Source organism: Vombatus ursinus, unplaced genomic scaffold (assembly GCF_900497805.2).
Source record: "Vombatus ursinus unplaced genomic scaffold, bare-nosed wombat genome assembly UNPS02008996.1, whole genome shotgun sequence".
NCBI lineage: Eukaryota > Metazoa > Chordata > Mammalia > Diprotodontia > Vombatidae > Vombatus > Vombatus ursinus.
This window is the reverse complement of record NW_020948774.1, coordinates 8513363-8528974: the sequence shown is the minus strand read 5'-3', so window position 1 is coordinate 8528974 and position 15612 is coordinate 8513363. Positions and strand designations below refer to the sequence as shown.

At 43.8% G+C, this 15612-nt stretch overlaps 1 protein-coding gene across 2 annotated transcripts in view; it reads left to right on the top strand.

The window, feature by feature from the left end:
* The window catches only part of MGAT5B (alpha-1,6-mannosylglycoprotein 6-beta-N-acetylglucosaminyltransferase B), a 134641-nt gene extending 120910 nt beyond the window's left edge, over positions 1-13731 (top strand). For both annotated transcript variants that reach the window (XM_027850262.1, XM_027850261.1), the window contains exons 15-17: positions 10351-10425; positions 12334-12596; positions 13533-13731. In XM_027850262.1, coding sequence (XP_027706063.1) covers positions 10351-10425; positions 12334-12596; positions 13533-13731 — 537 coding nt within the window. The remainder of the gene's footprint in view (positions 1-10350; positions 10426-12333; positions 12597-13532) is intronic.
* The last annotated feature ends 1881 nt before the right edge of the window (positions 13732-15612 follow it).

Here is a 15612-nt window from a genome sequence, read left to right as displayed (position 1 = left end):
AACCAAGAGAACCCAAGTTGCTAAAGTAGGTCGGTTCCTGGACTATGTGATCTATTCTATCTACCAGTTTGCTGGTCTACCATGTGAATCATACCATAGTCATTTTACTTTAGCCATCCCTTCCATTCACTACCATCATTTTCTGTTGCAGACAGTTTCATAGAAGTTGAGGTTTCTGAAACAGGGAGGCCAGAGTATTCAAAGAGGGATGGGGTTGGAGTGGATCAATCAATATACATTTATTAAGCACCTACCATGTGCCAGACACTGTGCTAAACACTAGGGATACAAAAAGAGACAAAAAACAGTCCCTGCCCTCAAGAAGATTATAATCTAATGGGGGAGACAACATGCAAACAAATATATACAGAGCAAGCTATATACAAGATAAATAGGAAATCATTAACAGAGAGAAGGCACTAGAATTAAGAGGGATTGGGAAAGGCTTCCAGTAAAGGATGGGATTTTAGTTGGGAATTCAAAAGAAGTCAGGAAGGTCAGTAGTGGGAACAGAGGAGGGAGAGCAATTCCAGGCATGGGGAATAGTCAGAGAAAATGCCCAGAGCCAAGAATGTCTTGTTCATGGAATAGCCAAGAGACCAGTGTCACTGGTTCAAAGAGTACATGTCAGGGAGTGAGGTGTAAAGAGACTGGAAAGGTAGGAGGGGCTAGGTTATGAAGGGCTTTGAATGCCAATCATAGCATTTTGTCTTTGATCCTGGGAATAATAGGGAGCCACTGGAGTTTATTGAGTGGGGGGGTAACATGATAAGGACCTGCACTTTAGGAAAATCATTTTAGTGGCTGAATGGAGGATGGGTTGGAGTGGGGAGGGACTTAAGGCAGGCAGATCCACCAGCAAGCTACTGTAATAATCAAGTCATGAAGTGAGAGGGCCTGCACTAGAGTGTCAGAGGGAAGAAGGAGGTATATTCGAGAGATGTTACAAAGGTAAAATCAACAGGTCTTGGCAACAGCTTGGATATGGGGAATGAGAGACAGTGAGGAGTGGAAGATGACATCTAGGTTGCAAGCCTGAGGGACTGAGACGATGGTCTTGCCCTCTACAGTAATAGGGAAGGTAGGCAGAAGAGGTGGGAATGAAGGTGAGAAAGATGATTTAGGGGAGGAAATAATGAGTTCCCCTTTGGACAATATTGACTTAAGATGTCTAGTGGACATCCAGTTTGAGATGTCTGAAAGGCAGTTAGAGATGAGAGACTGGAGGTTGGCAGAGAGGTTGAAGGAGAGGTGGATTTGAGAATCATCAGCATAGAAATGGTAATGAAATCCAGAATATAGGGAGAAGAAAAGAAGGCCCAGGATAGGGGCAGCTAGGTGGCACAATGGATAGAACTCCAACCTTGGAGTCAGGAGGACCTGAGTTCAAATACGGCCGCAGACACTTGACACTTACTAGCTGGGCAAGTCACTTAACCCCATTGCCTAGCAAAAAAACAAACAAAATGAAAAGAAGGCCCAGGATAGACCCCTGAAGGACACCTATGGTTAGAGGAAGTGATCTGAAAAACGATCAAGCAAAGGAGACAGGAAAGGAGTGGTCAGATAGGTAGGAGGAGAACCAGGAGAAAGTGGTGGCCCAAAAACCTAGAGAGAAGAGAGTCGAGGAAGAGGGAGGGGTCAACAGTGTCAAAGGTTGCAGAGAGGTCACGGAGAATGAGGACTGAGAAAAGACCATTGGATTTGGCAACTAAGAGATCATTGGTAACTTTAGAGAGAGAGTTTTGGTGGAATGATGAGGTCAGAAGTCTAGTAAGGGGTTAAGAAAAGACAGAAAGGAGAAAAAGTGAAGGCACCTATTGTAGACAGCCTTTTTGAGGAGTTTAGCTACAAAGGGCAGAAAAGATATAGGACGATAGCAGGAATGGAAGAATCAAGAGAGGATTTTTTCAGGACTAGAGAGACAGACATGTTTGTAGGCAGCAGGAAATAAGACAGGGAGAAAGTGAAAATAAATGGAAGAGTTTAGTGATGACAGAGGGGGCAATCTTTTGGAGGAGGCAGGTTGGAACAGGATTGTTGAACAAGTGGGGAAGATCATGAACCTGGTAATTAACTTGTTAGGAAATAGGGAGACCTGGAGGTCCATAGATTAAAAGGACCAAAAGTCTGTAGAGCAGTGGATTGCTAAGTAATGATATCAGAGCAGGGAGGGTCTGAAAGTGGCAGGACGGAGCCAGGGAGCTGAGAGAAGAAACAGCTAGCCTTGGGGAAGTTGCTAAGAGATGTGGTGCCTTCAGGAAAAAGAGATGCCTGCCTCAAGTTGAAAGGAAAGTGACAGGAGGAATTCTAGAATGAAAGGAAGTTGGTTAGCAGAAGAAGAGGCCTTCAGTGAGACACAGAGGATAGAGACTGGGGAGGATGGCAGGCAAATAGGACTGGAAGTTCAACCTCCTCATTTCCCTGATAAGGAAACCGAGGCTCAAGGAAATTAAGTGACCTTGCCCAAGGGTACACAGTAGGCAGGGTCTGAGGTACAGCTCCCAACCAGATATTGGGACCTAGAAGCAAAGTACCCAAGGCCGTTCCCTAATTACTGCTTTGTCCTGAGGCCCTGCTAAGCCCAAGTGTTCTTCTGGTGGGGATAAATTGGTATTTCTGAACTCCTCTAGTTCCTAACCTCCTTTTCTACTTCACCCCATTCTCAGCCTTGCGATTCACTTTTCCTAGGACCTAGTCCCATCTACTAAAAGCAGAACCATTTCAAATACCTTTTTTTTTTTGAGGCAATCAGGATTAAGTGACTTAACTAGGGTAACACAGCTAGTGTCTGAGGCTGGATTTGAATTTAGGTCCTCCAGACTCCAGAGCCATTGCTCTATCCACTGCACCACCTAGCTGCCCCCATTTAAAATACTTTCAACGTAATTCTCAGAATAAAATCCTCACATATTTTGGATAAACTTCAGCTCTTGGCCAACTCTTTTGGTAATTAGCCCATGGCTAAGACCACATTGACCCTAGTGGGCTCCTTGTCCATTTTAGACATCAGAGTAAGCTAGATTTGGGGGAAATGGAAAGATATCTCCCACTAAGCTCCAACTACCCCTTGTCCTACCAGTGACAGTGTTCATGACATAACCAATCAATCACTAGATGCTAGAGCCACTCCTGAATTGTTCTTCCTCCCTGCAAATCTTTCCCATTGTCAGCAGCACGTAACTGCCTAATATAGAGATGGGAGTAACCATCAGGGGATTTCTCTCTGGAAGTTGGATGGAGTGAGTTAGTATCAGTGGACCTCCAATAATAATTCCGAGAAAGAGATTGTTAATAGCAAAAGAAACTGCCAGTCCTCTGTGGCACATGAATTACCTAATATTTATACCTATGAATGAAGAATTAGCCAGCAAGGTTCCTTCTTGCTCTCTTTCCTCACTACGCTGCTGTACTTTGCCTTTGGGACTTCCCTCCAAAGACCAGAGCCAAGTGAGGAATTAGCACTTAGCAAATCCAGCAATTAATCAGCATGAATGCATAAAGGTCAGGTGGCTTTGCTTTCCAGGGAAGGATTTTGTTTGTTTTGTCACTACAATAGGGAGTGGGTGAAGTATGGTCTTTTCTACTTCAATCCTTAGTTCCCTCACTAAGGGATAATTATCTGTCCAACATGCCTCGCAAGGTTAATATGAAGATCCATAGCACCTAGAGCTATAAGGGACCTTAAAGATCATCTAAATCAAACTTCCTCATTTTACAGATGAAGAAACTGAAGCCCAGGGAAGTAAAGTGACCTGGTCATGGTAACATAGTTAGTAAATAAAAGAACCAGGGCTCAAGAAGGGAAGAAACACTTAAACAGGACATTTGATCCTCACAGGTAGGTACTATTATTATAGTTTTTATAGTGGAGGAAACTGAGGCTGACAGTGATTAAGTGACTTGCCCAGGGTCACAAAGGGCAAGATTTGAACTCAGGTCTTCCTGATTCCCAGCCCTGCTCTCTATCCACTGTACCACCTAGCTGCCTCTCTCAATCCCACGTTTTTTCCACTAAGCTATGCTATCTCCTAACCAATGAAATAATGTATGCAAAGCATCTTATATCTCTAAAATGCTATAAAAATGCAAGCTACTATCATTTTCTTCAACCAAAGGTGTCACCAAAACTAAAACTTCGAAAATTGGAGCCAAGATTCTAAGTCAAGGAACACAACCCCATCTTCTTTCCTCCTCCTCCACTATTCATGGATGGCTGCGCACAACTCTGATTTTTGGTCCCTTACCCTTCCATAAGTCTCAGATCTCCTTTCTCTGACTTTGTTCCCATTTACACTGTGGAGCTGGGGCATGGACATTGAGGACATTGAGCCTTGTGCATTTCTCCTCTTGCAGGGAAATTCTGGGAGCAAATACAGAGTGGAGAAAGATGAGGGCACAACACAAATGTCCTGGAGAGTCCAAAGAAAATAACCTTAACTCTTTCCCTTATATGATGACAGAAAACGAATAATCTGTAATCTATTTTAAGGCTTTCACAATATATATACTGGGTGGGGTCTAGAAACAAAATGGAATATAAACAATCCTACAGTATAAAATTTGGGACCTCATACTTCTTGTCTAGGTTGGGGAAATATCCCCACTTCTCACTGGTTGGGCTTACTACTCCAACCTGTTCTCACGTCGATGGGTAACAGAGATGGACCACTACCACCTGGTTACAATCCCCTCCCAGATTTACTTCTTTTTTTTTTTTTTGACTAGGTCAAAGAGGCCATTCTTTGCCTCATTTTTTTTTTACCTATCCTTAATCATTGAAGGGGCATTGCCACAGACAAACTGAGACTTGGGAAAGTCCTTAGCTTAAAAAGGCCAAGATCACCCAACTGCATCTTGGGCCATTTCCAGTCATCCTGATCTGTATCCTGCCACTGGACCCAGATGGCTTCAGAGGAGAAAGTGAGGCTAGTGACTTTGCATAGCTCTCCTTCACTTAAATCCAATTCACTTGCATGTTGTGGCATCACCTCCCTGATGTCACGGTTCTCTTCCAGAACAAAGGACAAACTGTAGCAGCAAAAAGCAATAGCTGTTGTCACTGGAGCTCTTGGCCAATGATGTTCATTCTTGTCAACCAATCAGGAATCAGTCAGTTGGAGCATTCTCTCCATCCCCACCCTGTGCCTTCACCTCTTATTAGGTTCTGCTGCTGTCTTCTTTAGCCTGTCTTCCTCTTGTTCTGTTCCGTGGTTTAAATGAAAGCCTCCTGATTCTTAACAACTTACCTTTTACTTAAGAAGTCACAACTCCCCAGATTTCTCCTACCAAATTAACAGTCCTATTTCAAACATGTCAGTCTCCAAATCTTTATTTGGTCCAGCACTTAGCACAGCCAGTATGTGGCATATATTAGGCACTTAAATGTTTATTGACTGACTGATTTCTCACTTTTTTAGTTTTACCCTCACTAGTCATAAAATTTATACATGCAAGTTAAAAGGGATACACTTCATGCGTCTGCCTTGAAATTCCCAACAAGGTCCTCAATCTTTTTGGTATCCTTGAAATTATGTTTCTTTCTAATCACACTTCTCTAGTTTTGAATAAATAGGAGATCTTTCTTTGCCTCTTTAGAACATTAAACTGTTCCCATACAAGCAAGGCATTATTTCTATATTGTTAACAAAGAGATCCGAATCCTCAGATCTCTATCGCAGATCATTTTCTTGTCCAAACTGTCCAAAATCCCATCTGAAAGCTGTGTGTCTTCATACTCATTTTTGAGCAGGATACATTAAAGTTCTTTTTCTATTAATATTAGATAACAAAATGTTTGTACAAAACAGGGGCAATATCCCACGCTCTTTGACAATATATATCTCATCCTTTACACAAAAGCATTTGTCATGCCATTTTCATCATTAACTTCTCCTTGTGAAAACAGCCTTCAAGAGACAGCGTAACTTACATTTCCAGACTGAATTAGCAAATTTGGCATTTTTTTGTAGTGGCAGAAAGGCTTTCAAGGTGATAAGAAGAAGATGATGTTCTTCTGGCCGAATACATCTTTGATCAAAGCCCCTCTTTCCTTATCTTGTTACAAATCTGGAGCCCAGTATTCATAAGCAGGATCAACACCGAACAGTCTGTTGAAACTGATTATGGTGCTCACCTGTAATTAGACCTAATGGATGTAATCTCTAGTCTGGCTGACTTCTCTGGCAGGATATTTATGGCAGGAAGTATCTGGCCAGGAGCTTTGCCTGCCAGCTGAGACTTTGAATTTAGGTTTGACAAGGGCTTCAAACGACTGAGGAGGAATAATTCTGCTGTCAGCAAGCATAGGGAACAACATTTTTAGAAGAAAATCTGTTCCCTTGGTGTGTTTATTTATAACTTAGGCCTGGAGCTTTGTACATAAGATGCTTCCAGATGGTAGCAGATGCTGCCTTCAGGAACATGGTTGTCTGAAACAGATTTCAGGAAGGACTCAGAATGCTGAAGTCCCTTCTGGGACAACAGCACCCTGCTTCTGACTCTTTGAACCACCAGTTTAAGAAACAGTGGAGTACGGCACGTACCATGTATGACCAGTGTAAAGGGCATGACCAGTATGCTTTGGTCCCATAGGGTAAATGCCCTGAAAAGCTAGCTAAAGTGGTGACTGAGAGGGCAAGGAATATAAATAGACCACAGACACAGGAATGTCTGGGGCAGCTAGGTGGCGCAGTGGATAGACCACTTGACCTGGAGTTAGGAAGGTCTGAGTTCAAATCCAGGCTCAAACATTTATTAGCTGTGTGACTCTGGGCAAGTCACTTAACCCCTATTTGCCTCAGTTCCTCATTTGTAAAATGGGGGCACACTAGAGAAGGACATGGCAACCCACTCCAGTTTCTTTGCCAAGAAAACTATGTCTAAAAGGTCATGAAGAGTCAGACACAACTGAACAACATAGGAATGTCCAGGCACATCTCTTGAACTGAGGTTAGATCTAGGTGGTTCAGTGGATGGAATACTGGCCCTAGTGTCAGAAAGACTTGAGTTCAAATCCAGTACCAGACACTCACCAGCCATGTGACCTTGGGCAAGTTGGTTAAGTTTCCTCAACTGTAAAATGGGGATAACAATAGCATTTACATCCCAGGCTTGCTATAAAGATTAAATGAGGCAATAATTGTAAAGCATTTAGCACGGTGCCTAGAACATAGTAAGTGTTATATAAATGCTAGCTATTATTAGCTGCTATTACTTCTACTTTTAGAGGCAGCTGGTGGCCTCAGTGGATAGAACACTGGGCCTGGAGTCAGGAAGACCTGAGTTCAAATCCAGTCTCAGACACTTCCTAGCTGTGTGATTCTGGGCAAGTCACTTAAACTCTATTTGCTTTAATCCAATGGAGAAGAAAATGGCAAACCACTACAATATCTATCCCAAGAAAACCCCCACTTACAGCTATGGTCCATGGGGTCATGAAGAGTCAGACATAACTGAACAACTACTACTATTGTTGTTGTTGCAGGCTCATGAAACCATTGATGGTCACATCTGGAAAATTCAATTCAACATTTGTTAATCACTTACTATGTGTCAGACACTGTACTATGTGCTGGGGATACAAGGCCCAAAAGAAATAGCCCTTGCTCTCAAGTAATGGACTTTCTACTAAGAGGATGTGGCATGTAAACAGATAAGAAAATCCAAGATAATTTGGAGGAAAAGAACTCTAATAACTGACTAATGGAGAAAGGCTTTGCAGAGGGGCTGAGCTAGGCCTTGAAGGAAGTTTGGGATTCTAAAAGGAAAAGGTGAGAAGGAAATCCATTCTAGACTCGAGGGAAGGCTTGGAGCAGGTCAAGTTTGGGTGACAGCTAGTAGTTTGGTTGTAACAAAGAGTGTGTAAATGAGGTGGGGAAATGAGGCCATAAAGGTAGCTAGGAACCAGACTGTGGAAGAATTTAAATGCAAGACTAAGAAGTGTATATTTTTACCCTGGAGATTATAGAGAGCTGTCAATAAAAAATTTGAGCAGAGGAATAATGTGACCAGACCTGTGTCTTAGGAATAGTAAAGGGACAGCTAGGCGGCGCAAAGGATAGAACACCAGCCCTGGATTCAGGAGGACCTGAGTTCAAATCTGGTCTCTGATACATAACACTAACTGTGTGACCCTGGGCAAGTCACTTAACCCCATTGCCTAGCCCCAAAAAAAAAGAAAAGCGACAATTGTGTGAAAGACAATTTGAAGAGTGAAGAAGGTGAAATCAGGAAATTATTAGTAAACTATTGAGATAGTTGAGACAAGAGGTGATGAGGGCCTGAACCAGGATGGGATAATAGGATTATAGACCTAGTAAGTGTCTGAGGCCGAATTTGAACTCAGGCCTGACCCTGAGAACGTAGTAAGTATTATATAAATGCTAGCTATTATTAGCTTCCTAGCTGTGTGACTCTGGGCAAGTCACTTAAACTCTGTTTAAGAGTAGCAAGGGGCCTAAGAGGTCATCTAAGCCAACCTTTTCATTTTCTTATTGAGGACCAGGAAAGGTAAATAACTTGCCCAAGGTCACACAGGTAAAGTTTTTTTTTTTTTTTTGAGGCAATTGGGGTTAAGCAACTTGCCCAGGGTCACACAGCTAGTAAGTGTCAGAGGCTGGATTTGAATCAGGTCCTCCTGACTCCAGGGCCAGTGCTCTATGCACTGTATGCCCTTGCTGCCCCACACAGGTAAAGTATTAATGCAAGATTTGAACCCAGGTTCTCTGACTCTAGAGCCAGTGCTCTTTCCATGGTGACTTGCTTTCACTTTAGAGGTCACTGGAATGGTAAATGGGGACAGCTTGGAGGGATTTCCTAGTGGTAGAGGCAACAGCATTTAGCAACTAATTAGAATCACAGAATTGGAAGGAACCTCAGCAATCATTTAGTCCAATTCATGCCTTAAAAGGAACTACTCCTTAGATATACCCAACAGGTGGTCATCCAGCCTTTGCTTAAATACCTTCAGTGAGGGAGAATCCACTATCTACCTCCTAAGGTGTTTCATTTTACTTTTGGAAAACAGTAATTACCAGGAATTTTTTTTCCTGCTATCAGACCTAAATTTTCCAATCTGTAAGTTTCATTCCCTTGCTCTTAGTTCTTTATATGAGGCCAAGCAGACTAAGTCTAATCCCTCTTCCAGAGGACAGCTTTTCAAATACCTGAAGGTAGCTATCATGTCCCCCTGGGTAATGCAACGGATAGAGGGTCAGGCCTGAGTTCAAATTCGGCCTCAGATGCTTACTAGCTGTGTGGCCCTGGGCAAGTCACTTATCTCTGCCTCAGTTTCCTCATCTGTAAAATGAGCTAGAGAAGGAGATGACAAACCACTCCAGTATCTTTGCCAAGAAAATCTCAAATAGAGTCACAAAGAGTCAGACGTGACTAAAACAACTGAACAACAACCTTACCTTCTTCAGGTTAAACATCCAGTTTCTTAAACTTATCCTAACATTATATAAACTTGCATACATACACATATATGTGTATGTATGTGTGTATATGTAATAGATATACATATACACTCTATATGTACTCTCTGTATATGTATATGTATATATGTATGTGTGTGTGTATATATATATATATATATACACACACGTGCACTACACACACACACTCTCTCTCTCTCTCTCCCTCTTTCCCTCTCTCTCCCTCTCCCTCTTCCCCCCCCCCTTTCCTACCAGAATATAAGCTCCTTTTGGGGAAAGTGCTTCACATCCACAGTGCATATATAGCACAGTATCCACATAATAGGTGCTTAATAAATGTTTGTTGATTGATTGATCCTCATTAAAAACCCTGGGAAGTAGGTACCAGGATCATTATTTTCACTTTGCAGATGAAGAAACTGAGGTTTATTAAGGGTAAATGATTTGCCTGTGATCACAAATCTGGCGGGTTGGGGTTTGAACTCAGGTACTATCTCCACGTACAGCCCACTATCCATTATTCCATATATTCCCCTCTGTGTGTTTAGGAGCAGAGTCGTCTCCAGTGGTTAAACAGTCTCTTTTCATTTTTCCTTAACTCCATTCCCATCTTGATGCTTTCCTTGGGCTCCCACTTGACTAATCACCTCTTCCATGCTGGTATTAATCCTTGTTCCCTTGTGATAAAGTCCTCAAGTTCAGTCCAGTTAATTCTAAACTGAGATGATTGCTAAGGGGAGTAGACTGCTTATAGCTTCTCAGGGCCTAGGATATACTCCTCTCCACTAACCTCTTCCCCCAAATAGATTGATCTAGAGACTCCCAGAGGCCTGGGTCTCTGGAAGTAATAGCTCAGTTTGGGGGCAGCGGTTGACCTCCCTGCTCTCTTCACCCCACCTATTTCTTCTTACAGGTAGACCCCTATCTGCCCTACGAATACACCTGTGAAGGGATGCTTGAGAGGATCTATGCCTACATCCAGCATCAGGTCAGTCCCCAATCTCCTCCTCCCCCACTAAGGCCTTCTCCTGGACAATGTTAGATTAATTGCTTCTTCACTCTCTGCTCCCCAACCAACCCATCCTTATCACACATGGGAGGAAATTGGAACAAAATATAAATTAAATGGTGGAGAGACCTCTTAGTCTTTGAAGGCCATCTGTCTTCTGATTCTTTTTAGACTAACCAGTCTTCACAAGACAAACTAATTTGGGGATAGGGATGGAGGTTAACAGGAAATTTAGGTAATTTCAGAGCTAGATGAACCTAAGATCTAGCATCATCTAGTACAATTGCCTCTTTTTTCAGATGAAGAAATTGAAGTGCTGAGAGGGGAAGTAATCTGCCCAAACTTAGTGACAGAGTCAGGACTACATATACCCTGGGTCTCCTGACTCTCAATCCAGAATTCTTTCCATTATACCATACAATCAGTGGTACACTCATAAACATTTAACAACCACCTTTTTTGAGAGGGAAAAACATGTGCTCAAAATACCTTTTTTTATATTTAATCTGCATTATTAACATTTTCTCCATAATTTTTTAAAGTCTAGAGTCTAGACAATCAACAAAACAACAAATCAAACCCTCATTTGTGGCATTTGCTGATTTCTGAGATGCAAATGCTCACACTGAAAATTTAACAGCATGTTTGAGCAGGCTCTAGTACACCCCTGCAAGCTTTCCATCATCATCATTAAAAAGCATTTACCAAGCTCCTAAATGCTTCTAGACCTGTACCAGTTCATAGACGAAGAAAACTGTCCATCTATCTCCTGCTCTGTAGGACCTCACAATCTAAGACAAGTGTAGTGGCAAGCATATTTGTCCAAGGTATATTACTGACAGAATGTTTCTATAAACATTCAGCAAGTCATGCTGAAATCACAGTGCATGATCTACAAAAGTACCTTTCTGGGGTGAGGATAGAGAGCAGAGACCCATAAATCCTATAGGAAGTATGCTTTCCTTTCCGTCATTCAGGCTGTGACCTCTCCCAACCTCTGACTCTTTCCCTTTCTGAAAAAGAAACCAAGGGAAACATCTAAATATTAAGAACAAACAGGTACATGAGGGAGGCAAGGAGTCCAGGGAGAGAAAGAAATTGTTGTTGCAAGTCAAAGGAGGGTATCCTCTTTAGCCCCAAGTTCCCCAAGCAGAGCTCAGTGGTGCCCCAAGGATGCGAGGGGAGTAGGGGATAGAGCACAATTAATAGAGCTTTAAAAAACGAGCCAAGAAGATTGAAAAAAGGAAGAGGGGAAAAAAAGAGACAGAATAGAAGAAACTGGAGTAAAAGAAGGTCATAGAGGTAGGAAGGTGAAGGCACAATAGAACATTCGACAGGTCAATCGGTCACCAAGTATTTATTAAGCGCTTAATATATGCCAAACACTGAGTTAGAGACTTCAGCTACAAAGAAAGGATCAGAGACTACTGTAGCTAGAAGGAGCCTTAAAAGGGGAAGGGGGAAGGGAACAGGCATTTACATAGCACCCACTAAGTGACAGGCACCATGCTAAATGCTTTTTTTCTTTAAACAAATATTTCATTTGACCCTTACAGCAACCCCTTGAGGTAGGTGTTATTAACCCTTAAAGGCCATCTACTTAAGTTTCTAGTCTTGTTTTACAGAGGAGGAAACCTAGGGCTAGAGAGATTGTGACTTACCCTAAGTCACGTAACTGGAAGCAGAATAGGGATTTGACCCCAACCCTTTTGATTCCAAATTTAGTGTTGTTTCTATGCATCATGCTGCTCAGGGCCAGTTGTGATTATGCTGTTCCCTTTCAAGAGGAAACGAAAGGAATACTCTTGGTGGTATCTTTGCCCAGCTCTGCCCTATAACTTCATCACTACCCATTTCCCTTTCCTAATTCTAATTTCCTCCTGGCAGGATTTCTGTGCAACCACAGAAACCTCCCCACTGGTGGTTCCACCCCAACCTGCTCGAGCGCCCACTGCCCTGGCACCCAATGCCACACACCTGGTTTGGCCCCACAATGCCAGCCAGGGCTCGGAAGCCTGGCCTCCCATGCACTCACTTCAGGGCTGGCTGGCAGAGACCGGGAGGACCTGCACAGATACCTGCTTGGACAGGGGCCTCATATGTGAGCCCTCCTTCTTCCACTTCATCAACACCCTGGATGCTTTCCTGAAGTGAGTGTCTGTGCATTCCTCCTTCACTCCAGTGCCTCTAGACAGAAAGGAAAACCCGACCCCCCCAAAAATTATAGTATTGTAATCCCCTCATTTTAGAGCTGAGGAAACTGAGGCCCAGAGAGATGAAGTGATTTGTCTAAGGTTACATAAATAAGTGGCAAAACCAAATCTGAAAATCCTTTCTCTTGACTCCTGGTCCACGCTCTTTCCATCATGCCATCCTTCCTCCCTTGCCTACCTCTATTCCCTAAAGGTGTACAGGAAGCCTCTAAGTTTCAACATTCCTAATCTAAGATGATTTTTCTGCCTCTTCTGACACTTCCCAAGAAGGCTGGTACCCAAGTCCTAAACATCTTGGATGTTTGGTTTCCATATTCCTAGCACTTAGAACCCAGGCTAAAAGCACATCTTTCCAGGGTTTCTGGATATTTAAAAAATTTTTTTAAATCACAGGGGACTTCAGAGAAACTCATCTAAAAAGTTGCAACCCCTGAGTAATCCTCTACCTCACCTGCATTTGGCCTAAGCCTAAGGTCACCCTGGCCATATCTTGATTTAAGAACCCTCTCCTCACTTCTACTCAAACCTTCTCTCAGAGCACATTCCCCTGACCAGCCTTGGGTGGGAAGCCAAATGGTAAAATAAGGTTTGGTTATGACTAGATCGTGCCTTCCTACACATATCTCTTCCAGAGGAGAGGATGGGAAAAAGAGTAGAATAAGCAATCTGTATTCTATCCTGCTCCCCCAGGAGCCACTCTGATGGAAGTAAAGGAGGAAGGGAAAGAGAGGGGTGGGGGAAGGAATCTGTTGGTAACCCTGGGCTCATAGGGAGCCAAGTTGGTGGTGTGTGGGAGGGTAACTTCATTAGACCTGCTAGAATTGGGGGAAGCTGGGTGGCCAGGTGTCTGTGTGCTCCTCTCCCTCCCCACAGGTTGAATGTCAGTTGTGATCGAACTGAGTCAGAAATGAATCATCTGTACCCGGCCTTTGCCCAGCCAGGTCAAGAGTGCTACCTGCAGAAAGAGCCAATACTCTATAGCTGTGCTGGCTCCAACACCAAATACCGCCGGCTCTGCCCATGCCGAGACTTCCAGAAGGGACAAGTGGCCCTCTGCCAGGACTGCTTGTGATGTCTTCGAGTTGAGCCGGGGGTAGGGGCTGCTGATAGCCTCCTTTGTACCAACCTTCCTCTATCTATATCCTCCTCTTCATCTCCATCTCCTGTCTCCCACCTTCACTGAGAACTGTTGAGATATGCTGGCTACCCTGCCCCATTACCAGGAGAAAGCACCAGCAGTTTTGGTTCTCCATGGCCCACCCTCCCTGAATCCAGACTGGAACATTCCTAGTGGTGGAAATGGGTCCTTCTCCAAGGCAGGAAAATGGTAATAGTGGAGTACCAAGCCTCCCTGGAGGGAAGGGGAAAAGGACTAGTCTTGTTCCTTCAGTCTCCGTTCTAGGCTCATGATTCTGACTGCTGAAAGGCCTAGACACCAGGGGATTTAGCTAAGAAGAGGAGAGATGGGTTAGAAGGCACCTAAGGAAAAGCAGCCTGAATCTAGGGGCCCCCATAAGCTTCATCTTCTATGTCCTGTCAAACCAGATGTAGACCAAGAGAGGGAAAATTTTAGACATCTTGGGCCCAGGGCAAGAGCCATTAATGTGTAAATGAGTGGGAACAGAGAGCAGGGAAGGAAGCTAGTTTGAAGGTCCCTACAGAGAGGTCAAGGGAAAGGGCTTTGTCACCCTCCCTGACCTCAATGCATGAGACACATGAGCAAATTGAACCTTAATGCTGGTTGCCTTTGGGCAACCTCCTTTATTTATGAGATTTGCATGATCATTCTGGGCCCTGGTCCTCTGCAAGGCATGGCCAGGGTGGGAGAGTTAGATGGGGGGGGGCCTGGTAGTCTTTGGTGCTGCCTCTGATCTCTTGCCTTCCTTCTTCATGGCTCTTCATTTAACAGCCAAAGTAGCTGAACAGCTCTCAGGGCCCCAGCACAACCCACCTTCAAGTAGCAGGGGCCAGCATTGGGGGTGTGAGGACTGTTACTCAAGCCTTGGGAGCTGATCTTTCTACCCTGTAATTCCAAATTCCTTCTTTTGGGCCTGGGCTTGAATTCTATTTATTTTTCCTGACCCAGAGGCAGTAAGTTTAGTTCTAAATAAAAAATAAAACAGCCTAGGCCCATGGTGCAAAGTCAGTGACCCTGCCATGCAGGGGCCAGGACAGGTAAAATGGATGGGATAAACTCTCTGCCTTCCAGGCAAATCCCTAGGATTTCCAAGTCATTCTGACGACAGAATTTCTGAAGGCTCAGGCCACTGTAGCTTCCTTCCCTCTGCCCCTTATCTTCATTTAAGAGAAACGCAGTTTTCCTGAAACTACTCTATGGCCCTCTTTAAAAAAAAAAGCCTTACCCTGAGGGTAAAGTTCAGAGCTCACTTCTGGGTGCTTGCCTACACAGAGGTTGAATATGGGCATCTGGAGCCAGCTGCACAAGCACATTGCAAACTTTAAAGTACCACATGACTATTAGTTATTATTATTATTGTTATTATTATTACAGACCCTGGATAAATTTACCCTCCCACTCCAAAGGGGCAACCCCCTTGCCCTAACAGAAACTGTCCCTCCTGCCTCCAGATTTCCCAAGCCTCTGGTCAGCTCTTAAGATTAATCCACTCCTATGCAGCATGTCCTCAGCCCCAATCCCTGGGGACTCCCTGTCCTAACTCTCCCTTTCACTCTCATTTCTTTGACCTTACAAATAGACTAGCCAGGCCCAGAGCCTTCCTGGCTTGGAAAGATCTGGGTACCCAGGTACACTGCCACACCTCCCTTCCCCTTACTGATTATCTGCCCCTCCGAGGGCTACCTGCTGTCCTGAAATGCAACCCCAAGCACCACCACCCCTTTACCCCTTCCCTTAAAAATTAGGGTGGGGGGAAAATATTACTGAAGGGTAGGGCAGCATTCCAGGATCTGGTTTTAGGTTCCCTGACCAAGA